The 19,190-nt window shown below is 48.2% G+C and overlaps 1 protein-coding gene across 1 annotated transcript in view; it reads right to left on the bottom strand.

Annotated features, from left to right (window-relative positions):
• The window catches only part of SLC7A14 (solute carrier family 7 member 14), a 29,252-nt gene extending 10,279 nt beyond the window's left edge, over positions 1–18,973 (bottom strand). Inside the window, exons 1-3 of the mRNA XM_071752672.1 lie at positions 18,891–18,973; positions 5,076–5,475; positions 189–425 (exon numbers count right to left, since the gene is read on the bottom strand). Coding sequence (XP_071608773.1) covers positions 189–425; positions 5,076–5,379 — 541 coding nt within the window. The 5' untranslated portion in view covers positions 5,380–5,475; positions 18,891–18,973. The remainder of the gene's footprint in view (positions 1–188; positions 426–5,075; positions 5,476–18,890) is intronic.
• Between the last annotated feature and the right edge of the window lie 217 nt (positions 18,974–19,190).

The raw sequence follows: 19,190 nt of genomic DNA, 5'->3' as shown, positions 1-19,190 counted from the left end.
AACTTCAGCTCATCCCCACAGGGGCTCAAAGGATCCTGTATCCCATCTATGAACCCAACATCAAAGGCAAAGTACCCGAGGCAGACGGATGGTAGATAAAGCCTAACATCCATGTCTGCCTTCTGAACGAGCTTCCAATTACTTTTCAGGCCTTAATTAACAGAGACAGCCAGGGGGGTAGGATGTACCTAATCCATTCAAGGTGCCCACGCTGCTGATCATCCAGCGGCTGATGGTGTGGTTGGCCAAGGAGTCAAACATGCTGCTGAGGGCACTGGCACCCGCTGCTGTGCCTATCAGATACTCCAGGATGAGGTTCCAGCCAATGAAGAAGGCCACAAACTCCCCCACTGTCACGTAGCTGTAGGTGTAGGCAGAGCCCGTGGTCTTGGGGACCCTCACGCCGAACTCGGCGTAGCAAACGCCTGTTTCGAGAAATTAAAGATGAAGCAATATAAGGAAAATGTGCTTGGAAAAGGAAAAGGGAAAACTGACTTGGTTTGTCTGGAGGTGCCAGGGCTGTGGTCATCATCAGAAACCCAGAGATGTCACTGGGAGACTCTGGGGACCCTCCCTCCCCACAGAGAGATGTTTCTCAAAGCTGATGAAAAATGCATTGGTCAGCAAAGGTAAGAGAGTCACAGATAACTTCAGGCTTGAATGATTGATGAAAGAGCTGCCCTGATGGGGACAAGTATCTGGTTTCTCTCTGGGATGGCTTTAAAAATCATATAATCTTTCTTGGAGGCAGCTCTGCTTTTAGCCAATGACAAGATAAGGCTTAAAGAGGATTGTTACTGATACAGAATGATAACGGCAAAGATATGAATACGTATCAAATATTTGAGTTTTCAATTACTCTGCCAGGATCCCAAAATAGAAGGGTGCTCTTTCACTGTGCATTGCCTACAGCAACACGTTGTGGATATCTGCAATTGGTATCAGCATATATTAAGAAAATTTTTTATCATAACATGTTTTATCCAGTCTGGGGGACATGTGATGCCAGATCTGCCATCCCTCTCTGACTGCCACTGGCCACATGGGATGGCATTCATCAAACCACTTTGCTTTGTCGTGCTGCAAATCCTCCTTCAGAAACTGGGTTCACAGCTCTTTGCTCTCTGCTTAAAAATGATGATATTATCATTATTTCAGGCACAGGTTTTATCTAGGTGCAGATAATATCACAGCTTATCAGGGGCAGATTTTACCTCGCTCATCTCTGCTGCATCAGAAATGCATCCTTGTTATGATGGTTATTAATAAGAATAATATAAGAACATTATTGTACTGCAACCACATAATTACACCCTGTTACTCAGTCAGTCCTTTGCAGCCCCAGCTTTTTTGGACCCCATTTCCTGGTACCCAGAGGGATACAGCTCTCCCAGTGCCCTCGCAGCCAGCCCAGCTCCAGGGTGCTGCTGGAGGCTGGGAACACCCTCCCTGCCTTGACTCTTGGAATTTGGAGACAGATTTCTTTTTCTTTTCCCTTTAATAGATTGCAGATTTCTGCAGAACACCAACCAGCAGGGTGGCTGTTTGCTAGAGCAGATCTGATGCAGCAAAGCGTTTCTGTTCCTTGGCTACCAGGTCTCCTGTGTGATTGCTGTGACAGTGACTGAGCTGGTCTGATTTATACACTTATTGACATTATTCATAAGGACAGAAACACAGCTGAGCAGTTTGCCCCATGCCATTTTCCCATCTAAGATCCAGTCTGCAAGTCCTCATTTTTCAGATTTGGTTGGTCTCTCCGTTCTCTGGTTTATCTTGGTTGGGGATGGGAGGTGAACAGCCAGCAGCTTTCTGTACAGCACATGCACATGGGGCAGAGGTTTCTACCTTAGTAGTGTCTTGGGGTCCTTCTGGACACCCTGACCTGCCCAGGGGAGATCCTTGCTGGTGAGCAGTGCCTTGGTGAAGCAGGAGGAGGGACCATGAGGAACCTGCTGGCTTAAAACTCTAAACTCCAGCACTGCAACAGCTGCTGGGCCACAAAACTGATGGCCACAAAAATGCAAGCACCCAGCTCAGTGCACCCTCTGGGCTGCTGCCTTGCTTTTGGTGTGCTGGGGGATGGTGGTTGTGGTGTGGTTGCTGAACTTCCCTTTTGGTGAGACATCCCATGGGGCACTGGCAGGATGGGAGTGATGTTTCAGGTGAAACAAGCCTCAAGGAGAGGCTGTTCAGCAGCCTGGAGGTAACACAAATGAATTCTTTCTACCATGCAAGGAATCCAGAGGAACCATCTTTCCTTAAACAAGAGCAGCTGATTTATCAAGGCAGGTGCCCAGCAAAATCCTATTTTCAGCCAGGCACAGAGCCAATCCATTGTGTTTTGTGGTCACAGTGTGTGGGTATGCAAAAGGCAGCTCCATAAAGAAAGCTTCCTTATAAAAAGGACTCTAGTTTCTCCATCACAGCCTATGACTGGCCACAGCTGGAGCCCATCATCCCACCCCTTCTCCTGGGGCACAGCTCTCCCCTCCTCTCTTGTGTGCTCTGGCTGGGGCTTGAGCCTGCTTCTCCATGGGAACCAGGTAAGAACATGGTGATTTTCTCCAAAATTCTGTGGCTTGGTGCTGGAAATCCTTACCAAGGGTTGCTGGGGCTGCAGAGAAGTTCCTGTGGGAGAATCTCTTCTTTTCTTGCTCAGCCTGGCACCAAAACCAGGCAGCCCCCACTGGGGACCATTGCTGGGGAGGACCTGAGCCTCACCTGAGCTCCCAGTAAGGGTTTTGCAGAGTGTGATCAACAGGGTTGGGTTATTTTAGGAGAGGAGATGACCAAAGGCTGGTGGAAAAAACTGAGAGGAGGGCAGTGGAGCTGGTGAGATGCAAGCAGCTGATGTTTGCTGAAAGGGGGGTTGTGATGGAGATGGGGTGAGAGAGGGGAATGCTGGTGGTGGCAGCTGGTGGGGACAGTCTACAGTGTCCCCTGTGCCAGAGGCTTTGTGGAGAGATGTTGGGCAAACCTTTCTGTTGGAGAGCTGGAGGCTCCAGTGAGAGAATGAAAGAGCTTGATTTAATTTATCAGTTAAATCAATGACATTATGCCTGTAAGTACCTGTGGCACTTAAACCTAGGGGCAGGCATGGCTGGAGTTTGTTGGGTGGATGAAATTAGAAAGATTCTTATCTGAATATTTACTGGGCTCAGCAGCATGGAGGGATTTAGGGATTTCCCATTGGTGTTGCCCAGGGGAACTGAATGGATTCAAGGAAAGGGATTTTATAGGCAAACCCCTCCTGGCCTCAATACGCAGGCAGTGGGATCTCACTCCCTGATCTTCAACAAATCAAGGTAACCTAGAGGGCCCACCTGGCTTTAAAAGTGTAAGAAACTCCTTAAAATCTGTCTGGGCACACTTGCCTGAGCTCAGAACCTGGTAGCCCAGGAGCAACCATGATGCCAGAGCTGAAATTTCTTCCTCAGCATCACTTCCCAGCCCCGTGTTGCTGTTACAAGCAGCAGCAGCAGGGCTGACATGAGGAGCCTGTCAAAACACCCCAATCCTTCCCAAAATGCTGTCCCAGGCCTACAAAAGCAAGAGGAGATGAAAGCTGAGTGGGAAGCAGCTCCTGGGGGCCAAGGCGGGAGGAGCTCCCTCCTGTGGAGCAGGGCTGGTGTCTGGAGTGAAAAAGCCTCTTTTGGAGGACAGCAAGGTTTGTTTTTTTAAAATTTTATTTCAGATGAGCTCCACCCAGGCTGTGTTTGCTCTTGGTTTGGGTGGTGGGCAGTGAAATCCTCACAGAGGGGAGGAAGGGGGCAGGTGGGAAAGGCTGAAGATGCTGATGCCTTGGTTAAAAAAATGGGTGGTTTGGTGTCCTGGGATCTCAAATGTCATAGCACATGGATGTCATAGCATGCTCTCAGCTCTTGTTCTGGGCTGGACCAGTGGTTAATGTGTCCCAGTGGCCTTGTCATTTGGGTCTAACTGGGGAGGAGGAGGCAGGATTGCCAGTGTGGTTGTACCCGGCTGGCATCACCGGGGGTTTCATAGAATCACAGAATAATTTGGGTTGGAAGGGACCTCTAAAGGTCATCACCCCCTTCATGTCTTGCTCTGGGGAGAGCGTGACACTCATCCCCAGGCTTGTGCCTCTGTGGGGGTGTAGGGGTTCAAACTTGCACAGACTTTGGTGGGATCTCCATGGAGCAGCCCTGTAGCCTCCAGGGAAAGGACATGATGTGCTTCCACCCCTCTGCAAAATCCCAGAGACTTGAAAAGCTGAGCAGGGACATTTTGCTGCATGTGCTGCTCCTGTTTTCTCTCAAAGCCCTTTGCCATTTACTCAGGCTTCGTCCTCCAGCCCACAGATAAAAGCTGGCTACCAGACTGACACAGCATGCAAAGTCCTCTGAGCAGGGAACATCACATCAGTGTGTTAGCACTGATCTGGAAAGGACAAATGCCAGCAGTCCTGGCTCCATGTGGGAACTGCAGCTTGAGCCATATGCTCAGCTGGGTTCCTATGGAGGAGAGAGAACTGACCAGCTTTTCACTAAAATACATCATTCCTCTCTCTCCACATTTGGGTTTTTTTTTTGTTTGGAAAGTCCAGGAGTTGATCCCATGTGAGTGGAAGCCAACAAAATCAACTCCAATCCTAACTGAGGAATTGTTTAACTATCAGCAATGTCCCAGATGGACCCCATCCTACCCAAGCCACTGATATCTTTCCTGGTGGGACAGGAGGTCCCACAAGCCATGCTGAGCTCTTGCTCCAAGGCTGTGACTTGGCTGTGCTCTCTGCACAGGACACGTGTTCCAGAACTCTCCTGATGTTTTAAACTGTACTGACCACAGGCTCCATCCTTGGGGAAGTTATCAACAGCTCACCAGGGATAATTGCACTTGGGTTCTGGCTTCCAGAACAACGCTTGGCCTGACATTTGGGCAGTGAGGGACGGTGCACCCCATAAGCTGGCTAAGCCTGGTGTGAAAGGGTGTTTTATGTTATGGAGAAGCTATCACCCACTCATAGCTTGTGCTGCTGGCTCCAGGAATGGAGCCAGGGGAGGTAGGAGACGGTGTGTTCCTCCCAGAACCCACCCCACATGACTCACCTGAGAGGATGGAGGCAACAGCAGCGATGATGAAGGAAACGATGACCCCCGGCCCCGCCATCTCCTTGGCCACCAGGCCGGACACCACGTACATGCCGGTGCCCACGCAGCTCCCGACGCCGAGGGAGATGAGGTCGAGGGTGGTGAGGACCTTGGCAAGCCTGGTGCCCTGGGTGGTGGCTGTCCCCGTGCCCTCCAGCATCGACTCCACGGGTTTGGTGCGCAGGACGCGGGTGCGCAGGGCACGGCCCGCTGCCCCCCATGGCACCCGCCGAGGGTCCAGGCGTGAGAAGAAGCCACTCATGACTGCTGCTGGGCTCCACGGAGGTGGCTCAAGGGTCTTTTTGGCAACACCAGCTCAGGGCTGAGGCCGCATCTCCCTCCCGTGCTGGTGGACCAGCTGCAAGAGAGAGGAAAGCGGTTTTTAGCGGCAAGGGAGATGGAAGAGGAGGGATGTGCTCCAGGTGGAGGAACTGAAAGGGGCCCTGAGCTGGTTCCTGGCTGGGCTCCAGGGCTGGAAGAGCCTTAGAGGCTGAGGGAAGATTTTGCAAAATTTCTCTGGAGAAATCTCTTTGCTCCATCCCCATTTGTCTTGTACAGCAGAGCTGCCCTGCTCCCTTTGGTCTCTGTCTGCATGGGTTTAACCTCAGTTATCAATACAGCTCTGGGACATGATACCCTCTCAATGCCTCTTACATGCCTTGGTTGCTACCAAAAGCAATGCTGGTTATGTATAAGCACAAGGTGCTGGTGGCACTTGGGGAAGTCCAAGCATGGCAGCGGATCCAAGGAGCAGGGATGCTCCTGCTGGCACCACATGGCAGCCCAGCAGCTCCGTGCTGGGCCATGCAGGGACCTTCCACAGGATGTTGCTGTGCTTCACCCATGCTCCCAAAAAAGGGAATTTGGAACAGTAGCTTTGCTCCTGTGTCCAGTGTGTGGAGAGCAGTGACGTCCTGTGCTGGGCTCAGCTGCCTGTGGGGCTTGGGCACCATGGGCTGGCTCCTACAGGAGCTGGGGATCTTTTTGGTGCTACAGAAGTTGTCTCCTACAGCTCTCCGGATATTCTGGTTGGGTTTTCTTTTTTGTATGCAACCCTCATCCCCCTGAAGCCTAAAGGGGAATACTTTAAAAGGGGGCTGCTCATTCAGGTGTGGTTAAAAAGAGTTTTTGGTGTGGTTTCTTCCTTCAATTTATCACTTCATTTTTGGTTATTTATATACTCTTTTAGGGCTACATTTTTTTTTGTTTTCCCTTCTAATTAAGAGTTGTTTTTCTGGAGTACTTGCAGCAAGCTTTGGGGACTGGCTCCTGGGGAGTTGAGGCAAGCTGGGAGAGTTGCTCAGCAGAAGCTTTAAGACTGCCTTAAAATTGCCTTTTGACTCCAGATTGTGAGATTGTCTTAAAAATAATGAAATTATCTTGTTTTGCTCTTTCTCTGTGCTCTTTGACTTGAGTCACGCTTTCAAGAACTATTTAGCAACTGCCATTTTCCCTCCTCAATTTCTGCTGTTTTTTAGCAAATTGCATAATTCTCAGGCAAGCTCCTGATACCAGCAGCAATGACCTCCTAGGGACATGGGAGGACTTCTTGACTGTCAGGAAAATAACCAGAATCAACAATCTCTGAATGCTAATATAAGGGAAGACCAAGAAAGAAAAAAGTTTGTTGCATATGAATTTTACCCTGGCAGCTTCCTTCTTGCTAATACAGAAATATTTTTTTATTTTTTATTTTTATAATTGCCTTAAGACAAAACAATTCTTTTTCCATCTTTACATCCAAAACAAATTACATTGTGTATACTCCAGCCTTGTGTTGCTGGAGCTTATTAAATAAAACACAGCATCCATTTCATGTTTTGGTTGATCGCAGTTCAAATTGTGCTGATTTTTTTTTTTTCCCCTCCCTTGAGCAACCACAAACTGAAAGGCTGGATGTTCTAGTGAGGAATAAAAATAAAAAGGGAAAATTGCTACTGCTCTTGTGCCAATCTGCATCATTGGGTTGAGAATATAAACTGGGTTGCTCAAGGAATCAGTTAGGTGGCTCATGGCATGGGCTGGACTGCAGGGTAGGGTTTACTTTCTGGATTAAATAAAGGTTTTTGTGTGAATGGGGCACCAGCCAGGATGAGGTTGAGCATCTCTTGGGGCAGGGTGGCTCTGCTTCACCAGGGCTATGGGGGGAAAGAACTCCTCTAAGCAAAGAGGAGTTCTTTGGCACCAACCAAAATTCATCCTCCTTTTATCCAAATGTGATGAGAGCAGCAGGCCAAGGGAGGGGATTCTTCCCCTCTATTCTGCTTTCATGAGACCCCACCTGGAGCCCTCTGTCCACTTCTGGGGCTCTCAACACAAGAAGGAGATGGATTAATTAATTAATTAATTCCTCAAGTTGTACAGATGTTCCTAGTTGAGTTTCATAGACTCAAGCTGCCACACTTAGGTTTGCACCTAACTAGCCAAGAAGCTGGGCAGAAGCACCTGCCTGATTTTTGATCTGTTCCCACTTAGATTTTTATGTCTGTGTGATTTCCTCCTGTACTTGGTACTGTAAGAGAATGTCTTTCCCAAGTGATTCCATCCTTGGTTTCCTCATGGCAAAAACCTGTTGCAAGGTGAAAATAATTACTGAGGAGTCAGGTCTTAATTCATGCAAAGAAAAGCGTGATGAGAATTGATGTCTGGAAGTTGAGGCTAAACAAACAAAATGGGGTGATTAACTATGAGAAAAGATGAACATTGGGAAGAGTGGATTGGGAAGAGTGTCTCTTAATTCCACTCCTGGAAGCTTTTGGGAAAGTTGTGCTTGTCCCAGAGGAGCCACTGGGCCATTAGAAGAGGTGGGATGGAGGTGTCAAGGCTGTGGGCTGATCCTTGGTCCCACTCCCAGCTGTGTGCTCTGGCAAGGACAGATCTGCCCTGTGTTTTAAGGGGGTTGGGACTGATGAGACTGGAGATCAACAACTTTCCATCTTGTCTGTGGTGTCCATGGGTGGCTAAGGAAGGGTTTAGGAAGGGTGGTGTATGCTCTGGTCTCACCTGAGGGATCCACAGCCACAGAAATATTACTGAGTTGCCCAAAATGAAAAAAAAAATGAGCATTTAGACAGCCCAGTTCATTCTCAAGGCCTGTCAGGGTACAGAAATTACTTTCTCACCAGCATTGTGGAGAACCTCAAGGGAAGACAGGGCAGACTTTGTCCAGAAATAATTTTAAACTGCTAAAATAATAAAAAAACCTTAAATATTTTAAACAATTTAAATTGAAAGCAGGAACTGGCTGGTGGATCTGTGATGTGCCCAGATTTAGGCTGCTGAGCTGCTTCAGCTGCCTGTGGCCAGGCTGGGACCCTGTCCTCTTGCCCATTGCCATGGGGCAGCCCAGCATAGCCCTGGGATTCATACAACCCCTTCTGTGCCACCAAGGGGAAAAAAAACCAAAACAACAACCCTCAAAACATCTCAAATGAAATAACTCTCTAATTGATGCTGTAGTCAATTAAAGCGATCATTCGAAACTACCCCAGATGTTGAAGTGAGATCAGCATATTGCTGCTCTGTAGCTTGGAAAACATCCTTCCACTCCACTTGAAGCCATAAAAAAATATCTCGGGGATGGGAAACCATTTGCATGGGGCAGAGGTGGTTTGGTTTTACTCTGCTCCACTGACCCCAGCTGGCTGGAAGCACATGGTGAGAGGGAAGGAGTTTTCATTTGTGGTTTTGATCTGCTCTCTTCATTACAAACCCAGGGAGCTCAAGGGAGCAGGGGCTCGAGGGGAAGGGGAGTTTCAAGCTGGATGTGGGGATCTAGAGCTGGATTTTGGAGCTGTGCAGCTCTCCATGATCAGGCTGTCACGGTTGGTTCTCCCAAACTGCCTCTTGCTGCTGCCACCCTGTGCTTGTTAGTGACTGCGGTTTGTACCCAAACACTCTTCTTCATTAGGGTCAATTAACTAAAACAGCAATCAAGCCAAAAGGAGGGGCGTTGCTGTTTACAGGCGTGGATCTTCCTTAGTGTCTGGGCTGGTGCTGAATTATTCCTGATGTAAAGCATCTTTCTGCCCCATGCTGCTGGTGCAGCATCCTCGTAACCCCCAGCTCCAGTGACAGGAGCATCCCAAAACCTCCTCTGTGCTTTGGGATGGCTTAGTTGATTTTTCTGTTAGTGATTCCCCTCCATCCAGGTGTCCATAGCACCCTTAAGCAAAACCCTCTTAAAAAATTCTGGTACCAAGAAGAAACTGAATGTGGATGGTGGTGAATGACAGAAGGGAGCTCCTGTTGGTGTATTGATGGGAAAGCCAGGCAGGGGCACTTGTTAAAAGGAAAAAATGGATTTCCTCTGGTTTTCATGGCTCACAGAAGTAATTATTGGAGATAAAAACTTGCTGATACAGCATCAGCAGCTGGATTGGCACAGCCCCAGAATGGGGGACAGCAATGCCCAGTTTGCTGCAGGAGTTTTTATGGAGAAAGCCTCTTCCTCCTTGCCCGGGGTAAATGAGCCTCAGGAATCTGGGGCTGAAGCAGGTTCTTATCAGCCCCCGAGGTGATGATTTCAGGAACAGTGATAGATGTTTACACTGCAGGAAAAACAGCCCTCAGACCCCCTCCTCACTCCACATAGGGGCTGGAGCATCAGCACCCCCGGGGGACAGGTTGCTCCAAAGGCTCAAGGGGACAGGAGAGGTGGCAGTAAAACCACTGTGAAGGGTAAGAGAAAAAGGGGAGGAGGAGCAGGGACGTTTCTGCCTCTGTCTTTAATGTTTAACTCAGAAATGGTGATGCAGACCTGCATCATCACCGCTCCCAGGGCAGGCAGAGAAATGACGTCAGCGGAGTGACGCAAGATGCGGGCAGCAGCTCCGCCGACCGGAGGGATCCCTCCTGCCGGGGCTGCTCCTCACGTTTGATGTTTTCCTGGCAAAGGCAATTTTCTTTGGAGTTCCCTGCGCTTGGTTTTGCAGGGTTGATCCCCAGCTGGGCTCAACTGGACGAGCTGGAGCTGTCTCCAGCAGCAGCCCGCCCTGGGGCAGGCACGGAGCCGAGAGGAGGGCTGGTCCCGGCTGGTCCCGGCTGGTCCCGGCTGGTCCCGGCTGGTCCCGGCTGGTCCAGCTCACCTGGATCCAGTTTCAACAATCTGGCCAATTTTAGGCTCTTTTTAATCTTTCTATTTTTACCTCTCCTCAGGCAATCGAAGCGGAGTTGTGTTTAATTTAAAGTAAAAGTCTCACTAAATTATGCTACCAATACATTTTGGGCTTAAAATCCATTTTCCAGGTTGTTTTAACTTTGAAAAAAAAAAAAGTATTATTCAGGGATTGTGTGGCTTTTTTTTGTCTTCATAGCAAAACGGGGTTGAGCAGCACTTTTCTCTGCTGCTTCCAACTGTGTTATTTTAAGTGCTTTACCACAGTTAGCACTGCTGTAAGATGGTTAAACATCATTATCTGCTTTCAACAAATAAGCAAAATAAAAAAGGAAACACTTATCTTGGCCAAAGATATCAAGCAAGGGTGCCACGCATCCACAACCAGCTCCCAGGAATCCTTAAACTTTGGATTCCAGTCTCTTAGTGCAAGGAAGAGTCAACAGAGCATAGAAATGTAACCCAATAAAATAATTAGCGTGTAGATAGAGAAGATCTATTTGCCTCTCCCAGCTTTCAGAGGTGAGATGTTTTAACCCCTGTGGCCTCTGGGGAGAGGCTGGGCTGTCTGAATAACCAGGGAAAAGGTGGTGGGAAGGATGAATGAGGTGTTGAAGCTCTTTTTAGTCTTCCAGCTGCTGGGTCCCACTTCCTAAGCTAAAAGTCTGCTTTAGGATTTGAGCACTGTGAAGGGAAGCAGTGAGGAGGTGGCTGAGGGTTCATCTTCCTGCCTGGATGAGGATGAGGTGGGAGCTGAAGTAACACATTCAGAGGTGAAATCAGCTCATCATGGTGAAGCCCAGCAGATCCCTTGATGTCGAGTTGTTCTGAACTTTGCCAGTGTTAATTACATGCCAGCCTCACAAGCAATTTGTCCAGGATCTGTTGGCATCCTCTGGAGCATCAGATCAGCATCTGGTGGGAAACAACTCTGAAGCTGGATGGATTTGGAGGTAGCAACTTTGGCTCTTACAGCCTGGAGGGGATGGAAACCCTAATGTACCACTTGCCTTTTCTAAGATGCTCATGAGCATCCCTGCAGGTGCAGCCTCTTCCCATAGACAGTAATTGCATCTCTCCAAGACATCAGGTTTTTTGCTGGTCTTCTCCCTTGTGCCCATAGAAAGGAGTCCTATGCCTTAAAATTAGGTTTTCCCTTTGTTTTCTGTCCTTTCCATACATGTAGCAACTCCTCATGGTGCAGAGCAGCAGAGGGCTCAGTGGAAGGTATTTATGACAGATACAACAGTCTGTGAGTGCCAAGCTGTAAGTAATGCAAAATGCATGAAGTGCTCCATTTGTGTTTGCAAAAAAGCTATTTAATCACCAGAGGGGAAAAAAAAAAAAAAAAAAAAAAAAAAAAAAGAAAAAGAAAAAAAGGGAATTACAGAGGAAAAAGGTATAACCAATTTGTACATTTTCAAAAAGGTCTGGTTTGCCACTGTTGTCTTGAGATAGAAAAGTAAAAGCCTGAAAAAATGTAATGCTGCTGCTAATGTGGGGAAATGGCAAATCAATAGGTGAGAGAGCTGGGCAGGAGATGGGGAACCAGGAACTTATTGGAACTGCTGTGATGGGCTCCCTCTGCACCAGTGAGGAAACCACATGAAGTGAGTTAAATTTGTTTCTCTGTCAAGGAAATGGAGAAAGCAGTGACCTTACAGAAGTGCCAGAGTGGTTAATTCAGTTGGGTTTTCTAAGGAAGCAGGAGAGAAACCACACTAAAAACTGTGAATGCTCCTCTAGCTTCTACTTGGTTGGAAGCAATATTGCTTCTGTACCTGCAGAAGGAGCCTCATGGCTCTGTGCTCTTCTGAGCACTCGTTTGTGGTGGCTGTGTGGTTTTGCATTTGAAAAAAAGGTATTTATACCCAACACCATCAGATATGGCCTCTTTCATCCTTTACAGTCACGAGCCATGGCACAGGCAAGTAAAGGAAAGTGCCAAGAAAGTTGTGCTCACAGGTCTGGGTGCTCAGGCTTGTTTTGGGGACTAACGTGCTGACTTCTGAAATCTGGGTATTTAAAACACAATGAGGTGGGTGCCCAGGAACCAAGATCCATCCCGTGTGCTGGCACAGACTCCTGCAACCCTTTCTCTGGTTTTGAGAGTAATAGCTCCAGCCCCTGAGCTGTCACAGGGGGCAAGAGGCACCTTCCTGCCAGTGCAGCATCTCTGGGTGACAGTGAGTTGTCTGTCTGCTGTGTTGTTGTTGGCATCAGCAAGGTGGTTGCCTTCTGTTTGCAGCTCTGGGCTTTTTCCTGCTTTGGGGCAAAGTTCATATATGTACATATATGAAAATACTTCCAGTTATAGCTGCTTGGATGAAACACACATTTTCTGTACTGACAAGGGCTGCTTTCCTATCGCTGAGATGTTTCGATCCATGTTACAGATTCTCTTCTAGAATTATACTCTTGTAAAAAGCTGTCTGTGTTTTAACAACATGCAGAAGGAAATCTCTGTAATTACTGGGCCGTGCTGCCTTTTTCTTTCCTCTGTGGATCCATATTTTTACACCACAGAATGAAAGTCATCATGGTTTGCTCCAGGCCAGCCACGAGAGATTTTTTTTCATTTGATGTAATTCACAGAACGGGTTATTTATTAATGTGTGAGGCTCTCTCTAAACAAAATGGATTTTTACTGTTGTGAGAGTCAGGCTGATGAATCAGTGTGACAACTTATTTAATTTCTGAATTGCATGTTGAATTTCAGTGGCAAAAACACAAATTAAATCTTGCAGTAAAGCGCTGATTTAACACTTTGGCTTTGGCACCCAAAGAAGGGGAAAAAAATAATGACCTGTATACCAAATACAGGATCTAAAAATTAATTATTGTCAAGTCTATTAATTTTGAAGATTGTAAGATTTGGGGTTTTTTTGTTTGGTTTTTTGTGGTTTTTTTTTTTTTTAATAGAGATTTCTTTATTCCCTACTAAGAAATTGCTTTTCCCCCTCTCAACATTGACTCTCACCAGCCCCATTTCTGACTGGATTCTCTCCAGTAGGATTTTCAATCCAGTAGGCTTACAAACACAGTTCAGGTCTTGCTGGTTTTCAAAAGCATTTCTCTTTTGTATGTGCACATGGTCTCATTAATTACTTATCGTGGTCCATCAGTGGTTATACAAATGTAATTGATTATGCCTGGCTGCCCCCTTTCCATGATTTTGGCTCTCAGCTCATTAATGCAGGAGATGTTCTCAGAGAAACCCTTTCCTCAGGAGAAGCTGGAAAGACTTTTTTCAACCTGGAGCCTGCTAAAGGCTTCAGAGGAAGCCAGAGGAGTGCATGCAGATCAGTGGGGCTTTTTGCATATGAACAAGGCAGCCTAAAGCTTCAGGGTAATTTGGCTGGTTGTAGCCTGTGTCACGAAATTCCTCAGCAGAAGTGTGAGGTAGATTCAGTGCACTCGTGAGGAAGTGAATAGCAGCTGAATCCTGCTGCTTTTATTACATGTTTGGCTGCTTATTATTATTCACAAAGACAAAAAAAAAAAAAAATCCTTGCCTTACATGAGTAATCCTGCATTTCAACCCAACTGATTATATGAGTAATGTGAGTGCGAGATGATCAAAGAAGATGGTTTAGAATAAATATTCTGTGTTTAGTCATTTACTGTCATCAGGCAGGGAGAGGCAGCGTGACACCCGAGCAGTGTGTTGGGTGAGTAACACCAGGGCTTGCCACATTTCCCCGTGAGCCCCAAATGCACATCTAACACTAAATCAGCTTCTGGGGTGGCACCAGGGAAGCAGAATCAAATGGGGAACGATGCCTTCTTTAAAAAGCATAAAAATGAGGGTGTTACAGCATTCCTGAATGGTGCACCACACACTGCCTGGAGATGTCCTCATGTAGGAAGGGAATCAGCATGAGGAAAGTTTTAGCTTAGCATTTAGGTAACTGCATCCTTGCTCTTAGCCTCCCTTACAGGTGAGACCCCAAAACCCAACAGGCAACAAGTTTTGTTCCCCAGCTAAGCAGAGTCTCCCCGTGGTGTCTGCTGCCCTGCCTGGCAAGCACAGCTCTGCCATGGGGGGCAGAGGACACAGGCCCTGGACTATTATTGCTCCAGTTCTTGTGCCAAAGCTCTCAGCCAAAGGAACTTGACACATTCCTGCTGTCTTCATTGACTCTGTGCAGAGCTGGTGACCCTGGTTATTAATTGCACATCTCCTGGTCCCTGCTGCTTCCACAGCTGGTTAGGGAGTGGAACACACCTGATGTCACCCAGGTGCTCACATACCCAGAGGTTTCCTGAGCATCTTGCTGCAGGCACAGGACCTGACACCAATGCTCTCTGCCTATTTCCAGCTGAGGATGAAGGACAGGCAGCAGAAGCAGGTGTTTCCTTCACTACCAGACTAAGGTGCCCAAATCCTACCTGGAGGCCACCTGGGTGTTGCTGAGCACCACAGTACATTTAGTACAACTCGACAGGTCCATCATTAAGACTTGGTTCCCTAATGCTCAAGCACATGTTTAAAGCCATGTTTTAATCATGGTGCTGTGGGAGGAACATGGCCAGAGATGCAAATCCTGTCTCAACATAAGGGGCTGTCTCCATCTTCAGGTTTAAAAAACCTGGCTGAGTAAGAGCCAGCCTGCACAGAGGGAGATGAGGACCTGCAGAAAGAGTAGGCAACACCACCAGCTTATTGGTGTCACCACAGGGATATGGCTGTGGATATGGCTGCCCTCAAACCCACACATTTGATTTTAGAGATGTTTACCCAATATTTTGACACAGATACCTCCTGTAGATACTTGTAGCCTGGCAGCAGGAACCCATCACCCCGTAGGCAGCAAACCACTTGATCCTGTGACTCTGTCCTCTCAGAATTAGGGCACAGTGCTTGAAAACCCTGCTCTGCAAAAGCTCTTTTTTTTTCTGTTCACCTCCCAGGTAGATTTATGGTCTCATGTCTTCCAGTAAATTATTGATACAGTCACCATGCAGAGGAACAGAAACAACAGAGTCACATGCTGCCTGGCTCCACCTCGCTGGCTTTGTTGTGTAAGTGCCTGGGCTTTGCTCTGACAGTTTTATTGCAGGGAAAAATAGGTTTTTATTTAAGGATGTTCCAGCCTGGTGACAAAAGGGGAGGGGGTGGTGGCAGTGTCAATGCTTGCTGGGGCACCCAGCCCGATGCTGAGGATTGCACAGTCTAGAGGCAGGGCTGGTAACCCAGGAGCCCAGAAAACACACACAGGAGAAAAATTGCTTGGTAGGAGAAGGGAGTTTCCAGCTGACAACCACAGCTTAGCTCCATCTCATCACTTTTGAATGGAAAATGTTTTAGGCTGGTGGATCTAAGGTGGAATTTGCTCCTGTTTGGCTTACTGAGTTCAGAAGCCTTACCCTGGACCAAGGTGAGACTCTGGTCAGGCTTCCTCAACCAGGGAAAACAGCTTTAAAATGCCCACGGTTATCTCTTGACTCTAGCTCCTTTTGCAACCTTAGACCACAAGAATAACAAGTTTGGGTCCAAGCATGACTTTATATTTGATAGAGAAAATCAATCTGGGAGTGATTTAAAAAAATACAACCCCGACAAAATGTTAATCAACATGAAAGACACAAATGCTACCCATCTCCTTACAGGTTTTTTTTGTGTGTGTGACATAGGGATCCCAGTGCCACACACAGATGAAGGGTTTGATTCTTTTTTTCATCCTTATTTTTAAAATATCTTCCTAATTTAGCCAACATGTTGGTTAAACTTAATCATTATGATGATCTGGATAGCTCAGGTTCTTTGAAAGCAAACCATGTATTATTTGGGGGTTAAGAAGTCTGAGGGACTATGTATATTCTGATACATATATATATTCTGATTTTCTGTCACTGTCTTTTTTTTTTCATGAAGACTCTAGGATAGTATTTTTAGTGTTAGTTCTTGCAGTCCCAATAGCTCAAATTGTTGCAGGTCTTCACAGGAGAATCATTAATTCAGGCAATGAGAGTTTATCCTCTTCTCAACGAGTTTTCTAGAAAAACTCCTGTTGCCTTCAAAGGAAGATGGATGAAATCCTATTACATGTGTGTGATTTCAGAGCAGAGAAAACAGCCTGTCTTGTGCTCAAGAAGGAAGTAGTGTCAAGGCAGCCTATATATATGTATGCTTGAAAATATTTTTGGCAGGAATCCCTTCCTTCTGATAATATCACATCTGAGACTCTGAAGTTCCATAAAGACTGAATTTTCATATGATCCTAAAAAATTAGAGAAGGGTAAGATATGTCTAGACCTAAGCAAAATCTCACCTGCTGGGAATGTTGTACTTGTCCAGAGGGAAGGCTGGGGCACCTGGGAGCAAAGTTGTACATCCCTGTGCCTAACTTGGGGAATGAAGGATCAAAGTTACCATTAAGTCCATAGTTTCCAGGCAATTACTCCTGCAGGGAGCACGGTGACTTGTTTTGGCTGCATCACACCTTGTGGGAGGACATCAAATCTTGATATAAACAGATGGAGAATCCAGCAGGCTTTCTGATAGCTCCTTCATCAGGTCATCAGCCCTCCACTGTTTGTAAAAGTGACCCTTCACTTAAATTGGAATGGTTTGGCTTTAGCATCTTGGCACTAGTTCACGTTGTGCCTCCCTGGCTGAGGGAGGAGTAACTCACTGCTTAGTAATTTATTTCTGTAGAGGCTCTTAGATTCAATAATCAAGTCACTTTCACCCTTCTTTTTACTGAAGGGAGGTGCTCATGTGCTGTAGTTCCTCCATTGAAGGGTCTTCCTCTGGTCCTTGACAGGATTTGCCTTTCCTTTCCCCCCCACCTCTGATTTTAATGTCATTTTTGTTGATATCTACTGTATCCTAGCAGTATCAGTTCCCAAGAGCTGAGGTAAAATGTCCTTCCTACATCTCTCCTTACTGAGTAGCAATTAAATGAGACCTTTTTTTTTCCTTTTTTTTTTTTCCCCTTGGTCTTGTTCAAATACTTGTCCTGTTGCAGACACTGCCTCCGCCCTGTCCCTCAACTATGTGCTGTAGATTTGGCTTTACTTGGAGAGGACTTAGGATTCTTTGCTGGCATCATTCACTACTCATCACTCTCTGTTTTCTTGGCAAAGTTCAGCACTTGAGACAGATGAAAGCAGGAAACAGCACTTGGGCCTTGGATCCCTTCAAGAACCCCTTCATTTCTCTGTTCTCATGCAACAAGGGTTCCCCACAGAGCAGCACGTTTTAAGAACAGGTAATTAAGTCAGTTTAAGCTAAGTAACTTTTCGCTTTAGTATTGTTCTTGGCTTCTTTGAGGGCTTTTTGTTTGTTTACAATATGCTGTTCAGCTATGGTAATACGCCTCAGCAATGTGTACCAACAAAATGAACACATCTAAATATCTTTAGCAATCAGACTTCCAGTCTCATGACAGTTTTTGGGCAATTAAACAAATGGCTTGGCATGTTAAAATCTACTTGCCTACTACTCAGGGATACTGGGAAGATTAATTAGCTAATATGCTAGATTAAATCAGGCATGGCCCTCTTGAGCCAAAAGTCTTCTCTGGGGTCGGTATGAGTAATGTTTCCTACTCCTGCCTGAAATCTGTGTTGATTTAAGAAGCCCCTATATTAGAGCCCTCTCACTTCAGCCTGTGGCAGGAAGGGACTAAGTCTGTCTGTATAAACTTGCATCTAACAGGCCACAAAACCTGAGCTGGAAAGTGGTCCAGAGAGCAGAGATCAGAATTTTCAAGAGGGTGATGCTGAAGCACACCTACCAGGGGCTGAGGCCAGCAGCCGGCTGGCATGAGACAATTCAAAAATACCCCTGGGGAATGAGTAAAACAGCACCGAGGTCGGGGATGACGTAAAAAGCAAGCTAACTCCATTACCAGCCTCCAAGTCAGAGGGAGTTTTGGCGTAAGCGGGGTGGCCGGTGGGGAGGGGGGAGGCCGGGCCGGGGCCGCCCCGTCGGGGTTTCAGCACCGCGGACAGCGCCCGCCCAGCCGCCCGCCCCACGCGTGACCCGACCCTCCCGCACCTCCGGATCCCCCCCACACCCCGGTAGCCCTGGACCCCACCAGCACCCCAGGTCCGGGCCTGCCTCCTCTTCTCTCTCGCTCTTTCTCCCGATGGGGTTTCCTCTCCGCCTGTTGCCCCCCTTGCCCGCAGCTCCCCGACCTTTCCCTCACGTGTTTTGTGCCGGAACCTGTAGCGAAAGCTGTCCCTCCGGTCGGGCCACCCGGTATTTCTCTTCTCACTCTTTGTTTTTTTTCCTCTTTCCTATCAATCCCCTGCCCGTCAGCCCTGACGTCCTCACCTCCTCCCCTCCAGTGAGTGCCCCGGCACTTTGTAAACACGGGACCGCAGAGCCCGCTCGGGGAGAGGGGATGCCCGAGCGGGCTGGGGTCCTCTGGGGCCGGTCCCTGGGGTCTACCCCTGGCTGAGTGGAGCAGTACCGGGCCCCGTGTGCGGGGGTGAGGGGGGGGCTGGGCTCTCGTCGCCTTCACCCTCCCCCGCGGGGCACCGGCCTCGCAGCTGCCCCCTCCCCCTCCCGCACCCCGAGAGGCTCCGAGCCGCTCCCCGGCCGGGCCAGGAAGGTGGCCGCGCGGGGAAGCGCATCTCCTCTTCCCCATTCTCTATCCCCATTCCTTCCCTTCCCTTCTTTTCCCTTCCCCTCGGGCACTCACCGCCGGGTTCGGGGCGGGCGATGCTGCGGACCCCGGCGGGGGCGGCCGCGCTGCTGCAGCCGGCGGGGGTGGGACCGGGGGGGCTGCGCTGGGCACCGCCGGCCCCGGCTCCCGGCCGCGCAGGCAGGGCGGAGGGAGGGAGGGATGAAGGGAGGAGGAAGGATGGAGAGAGGGAAGGAGGGAGGAGGGCGCTGCAGCTCCTCAATTATTCAGCGCTTCCCCCTCCCTCCCCGCCCGCCGCATGTGACCGCCCGGCAATACCCATGGGTCGAGCCGTGCCGGTCCCAGGAGACTTCCCTG

The sequence above is a fragment of the Heliangelus exortis genome, chromosome 9, assembly GCF_036169615.1.
Source record: "Heliangelus exortis chromosome 9, bHelExo1.hap1, whole genome shotgun sequence".
NCBI classification, from domain to species: domain Eukaryota; kingdom Metazoa; phylum Chordata; class Aves; order Apodiformes; family Trochilidae; genus Heliangelus; species Heliangelus exortis.
The sequence above is the reverse complement of the archived record's forward strand: the minus strand, read 5'-3'. Positions and strand labels throughout refer to the sequence as shown.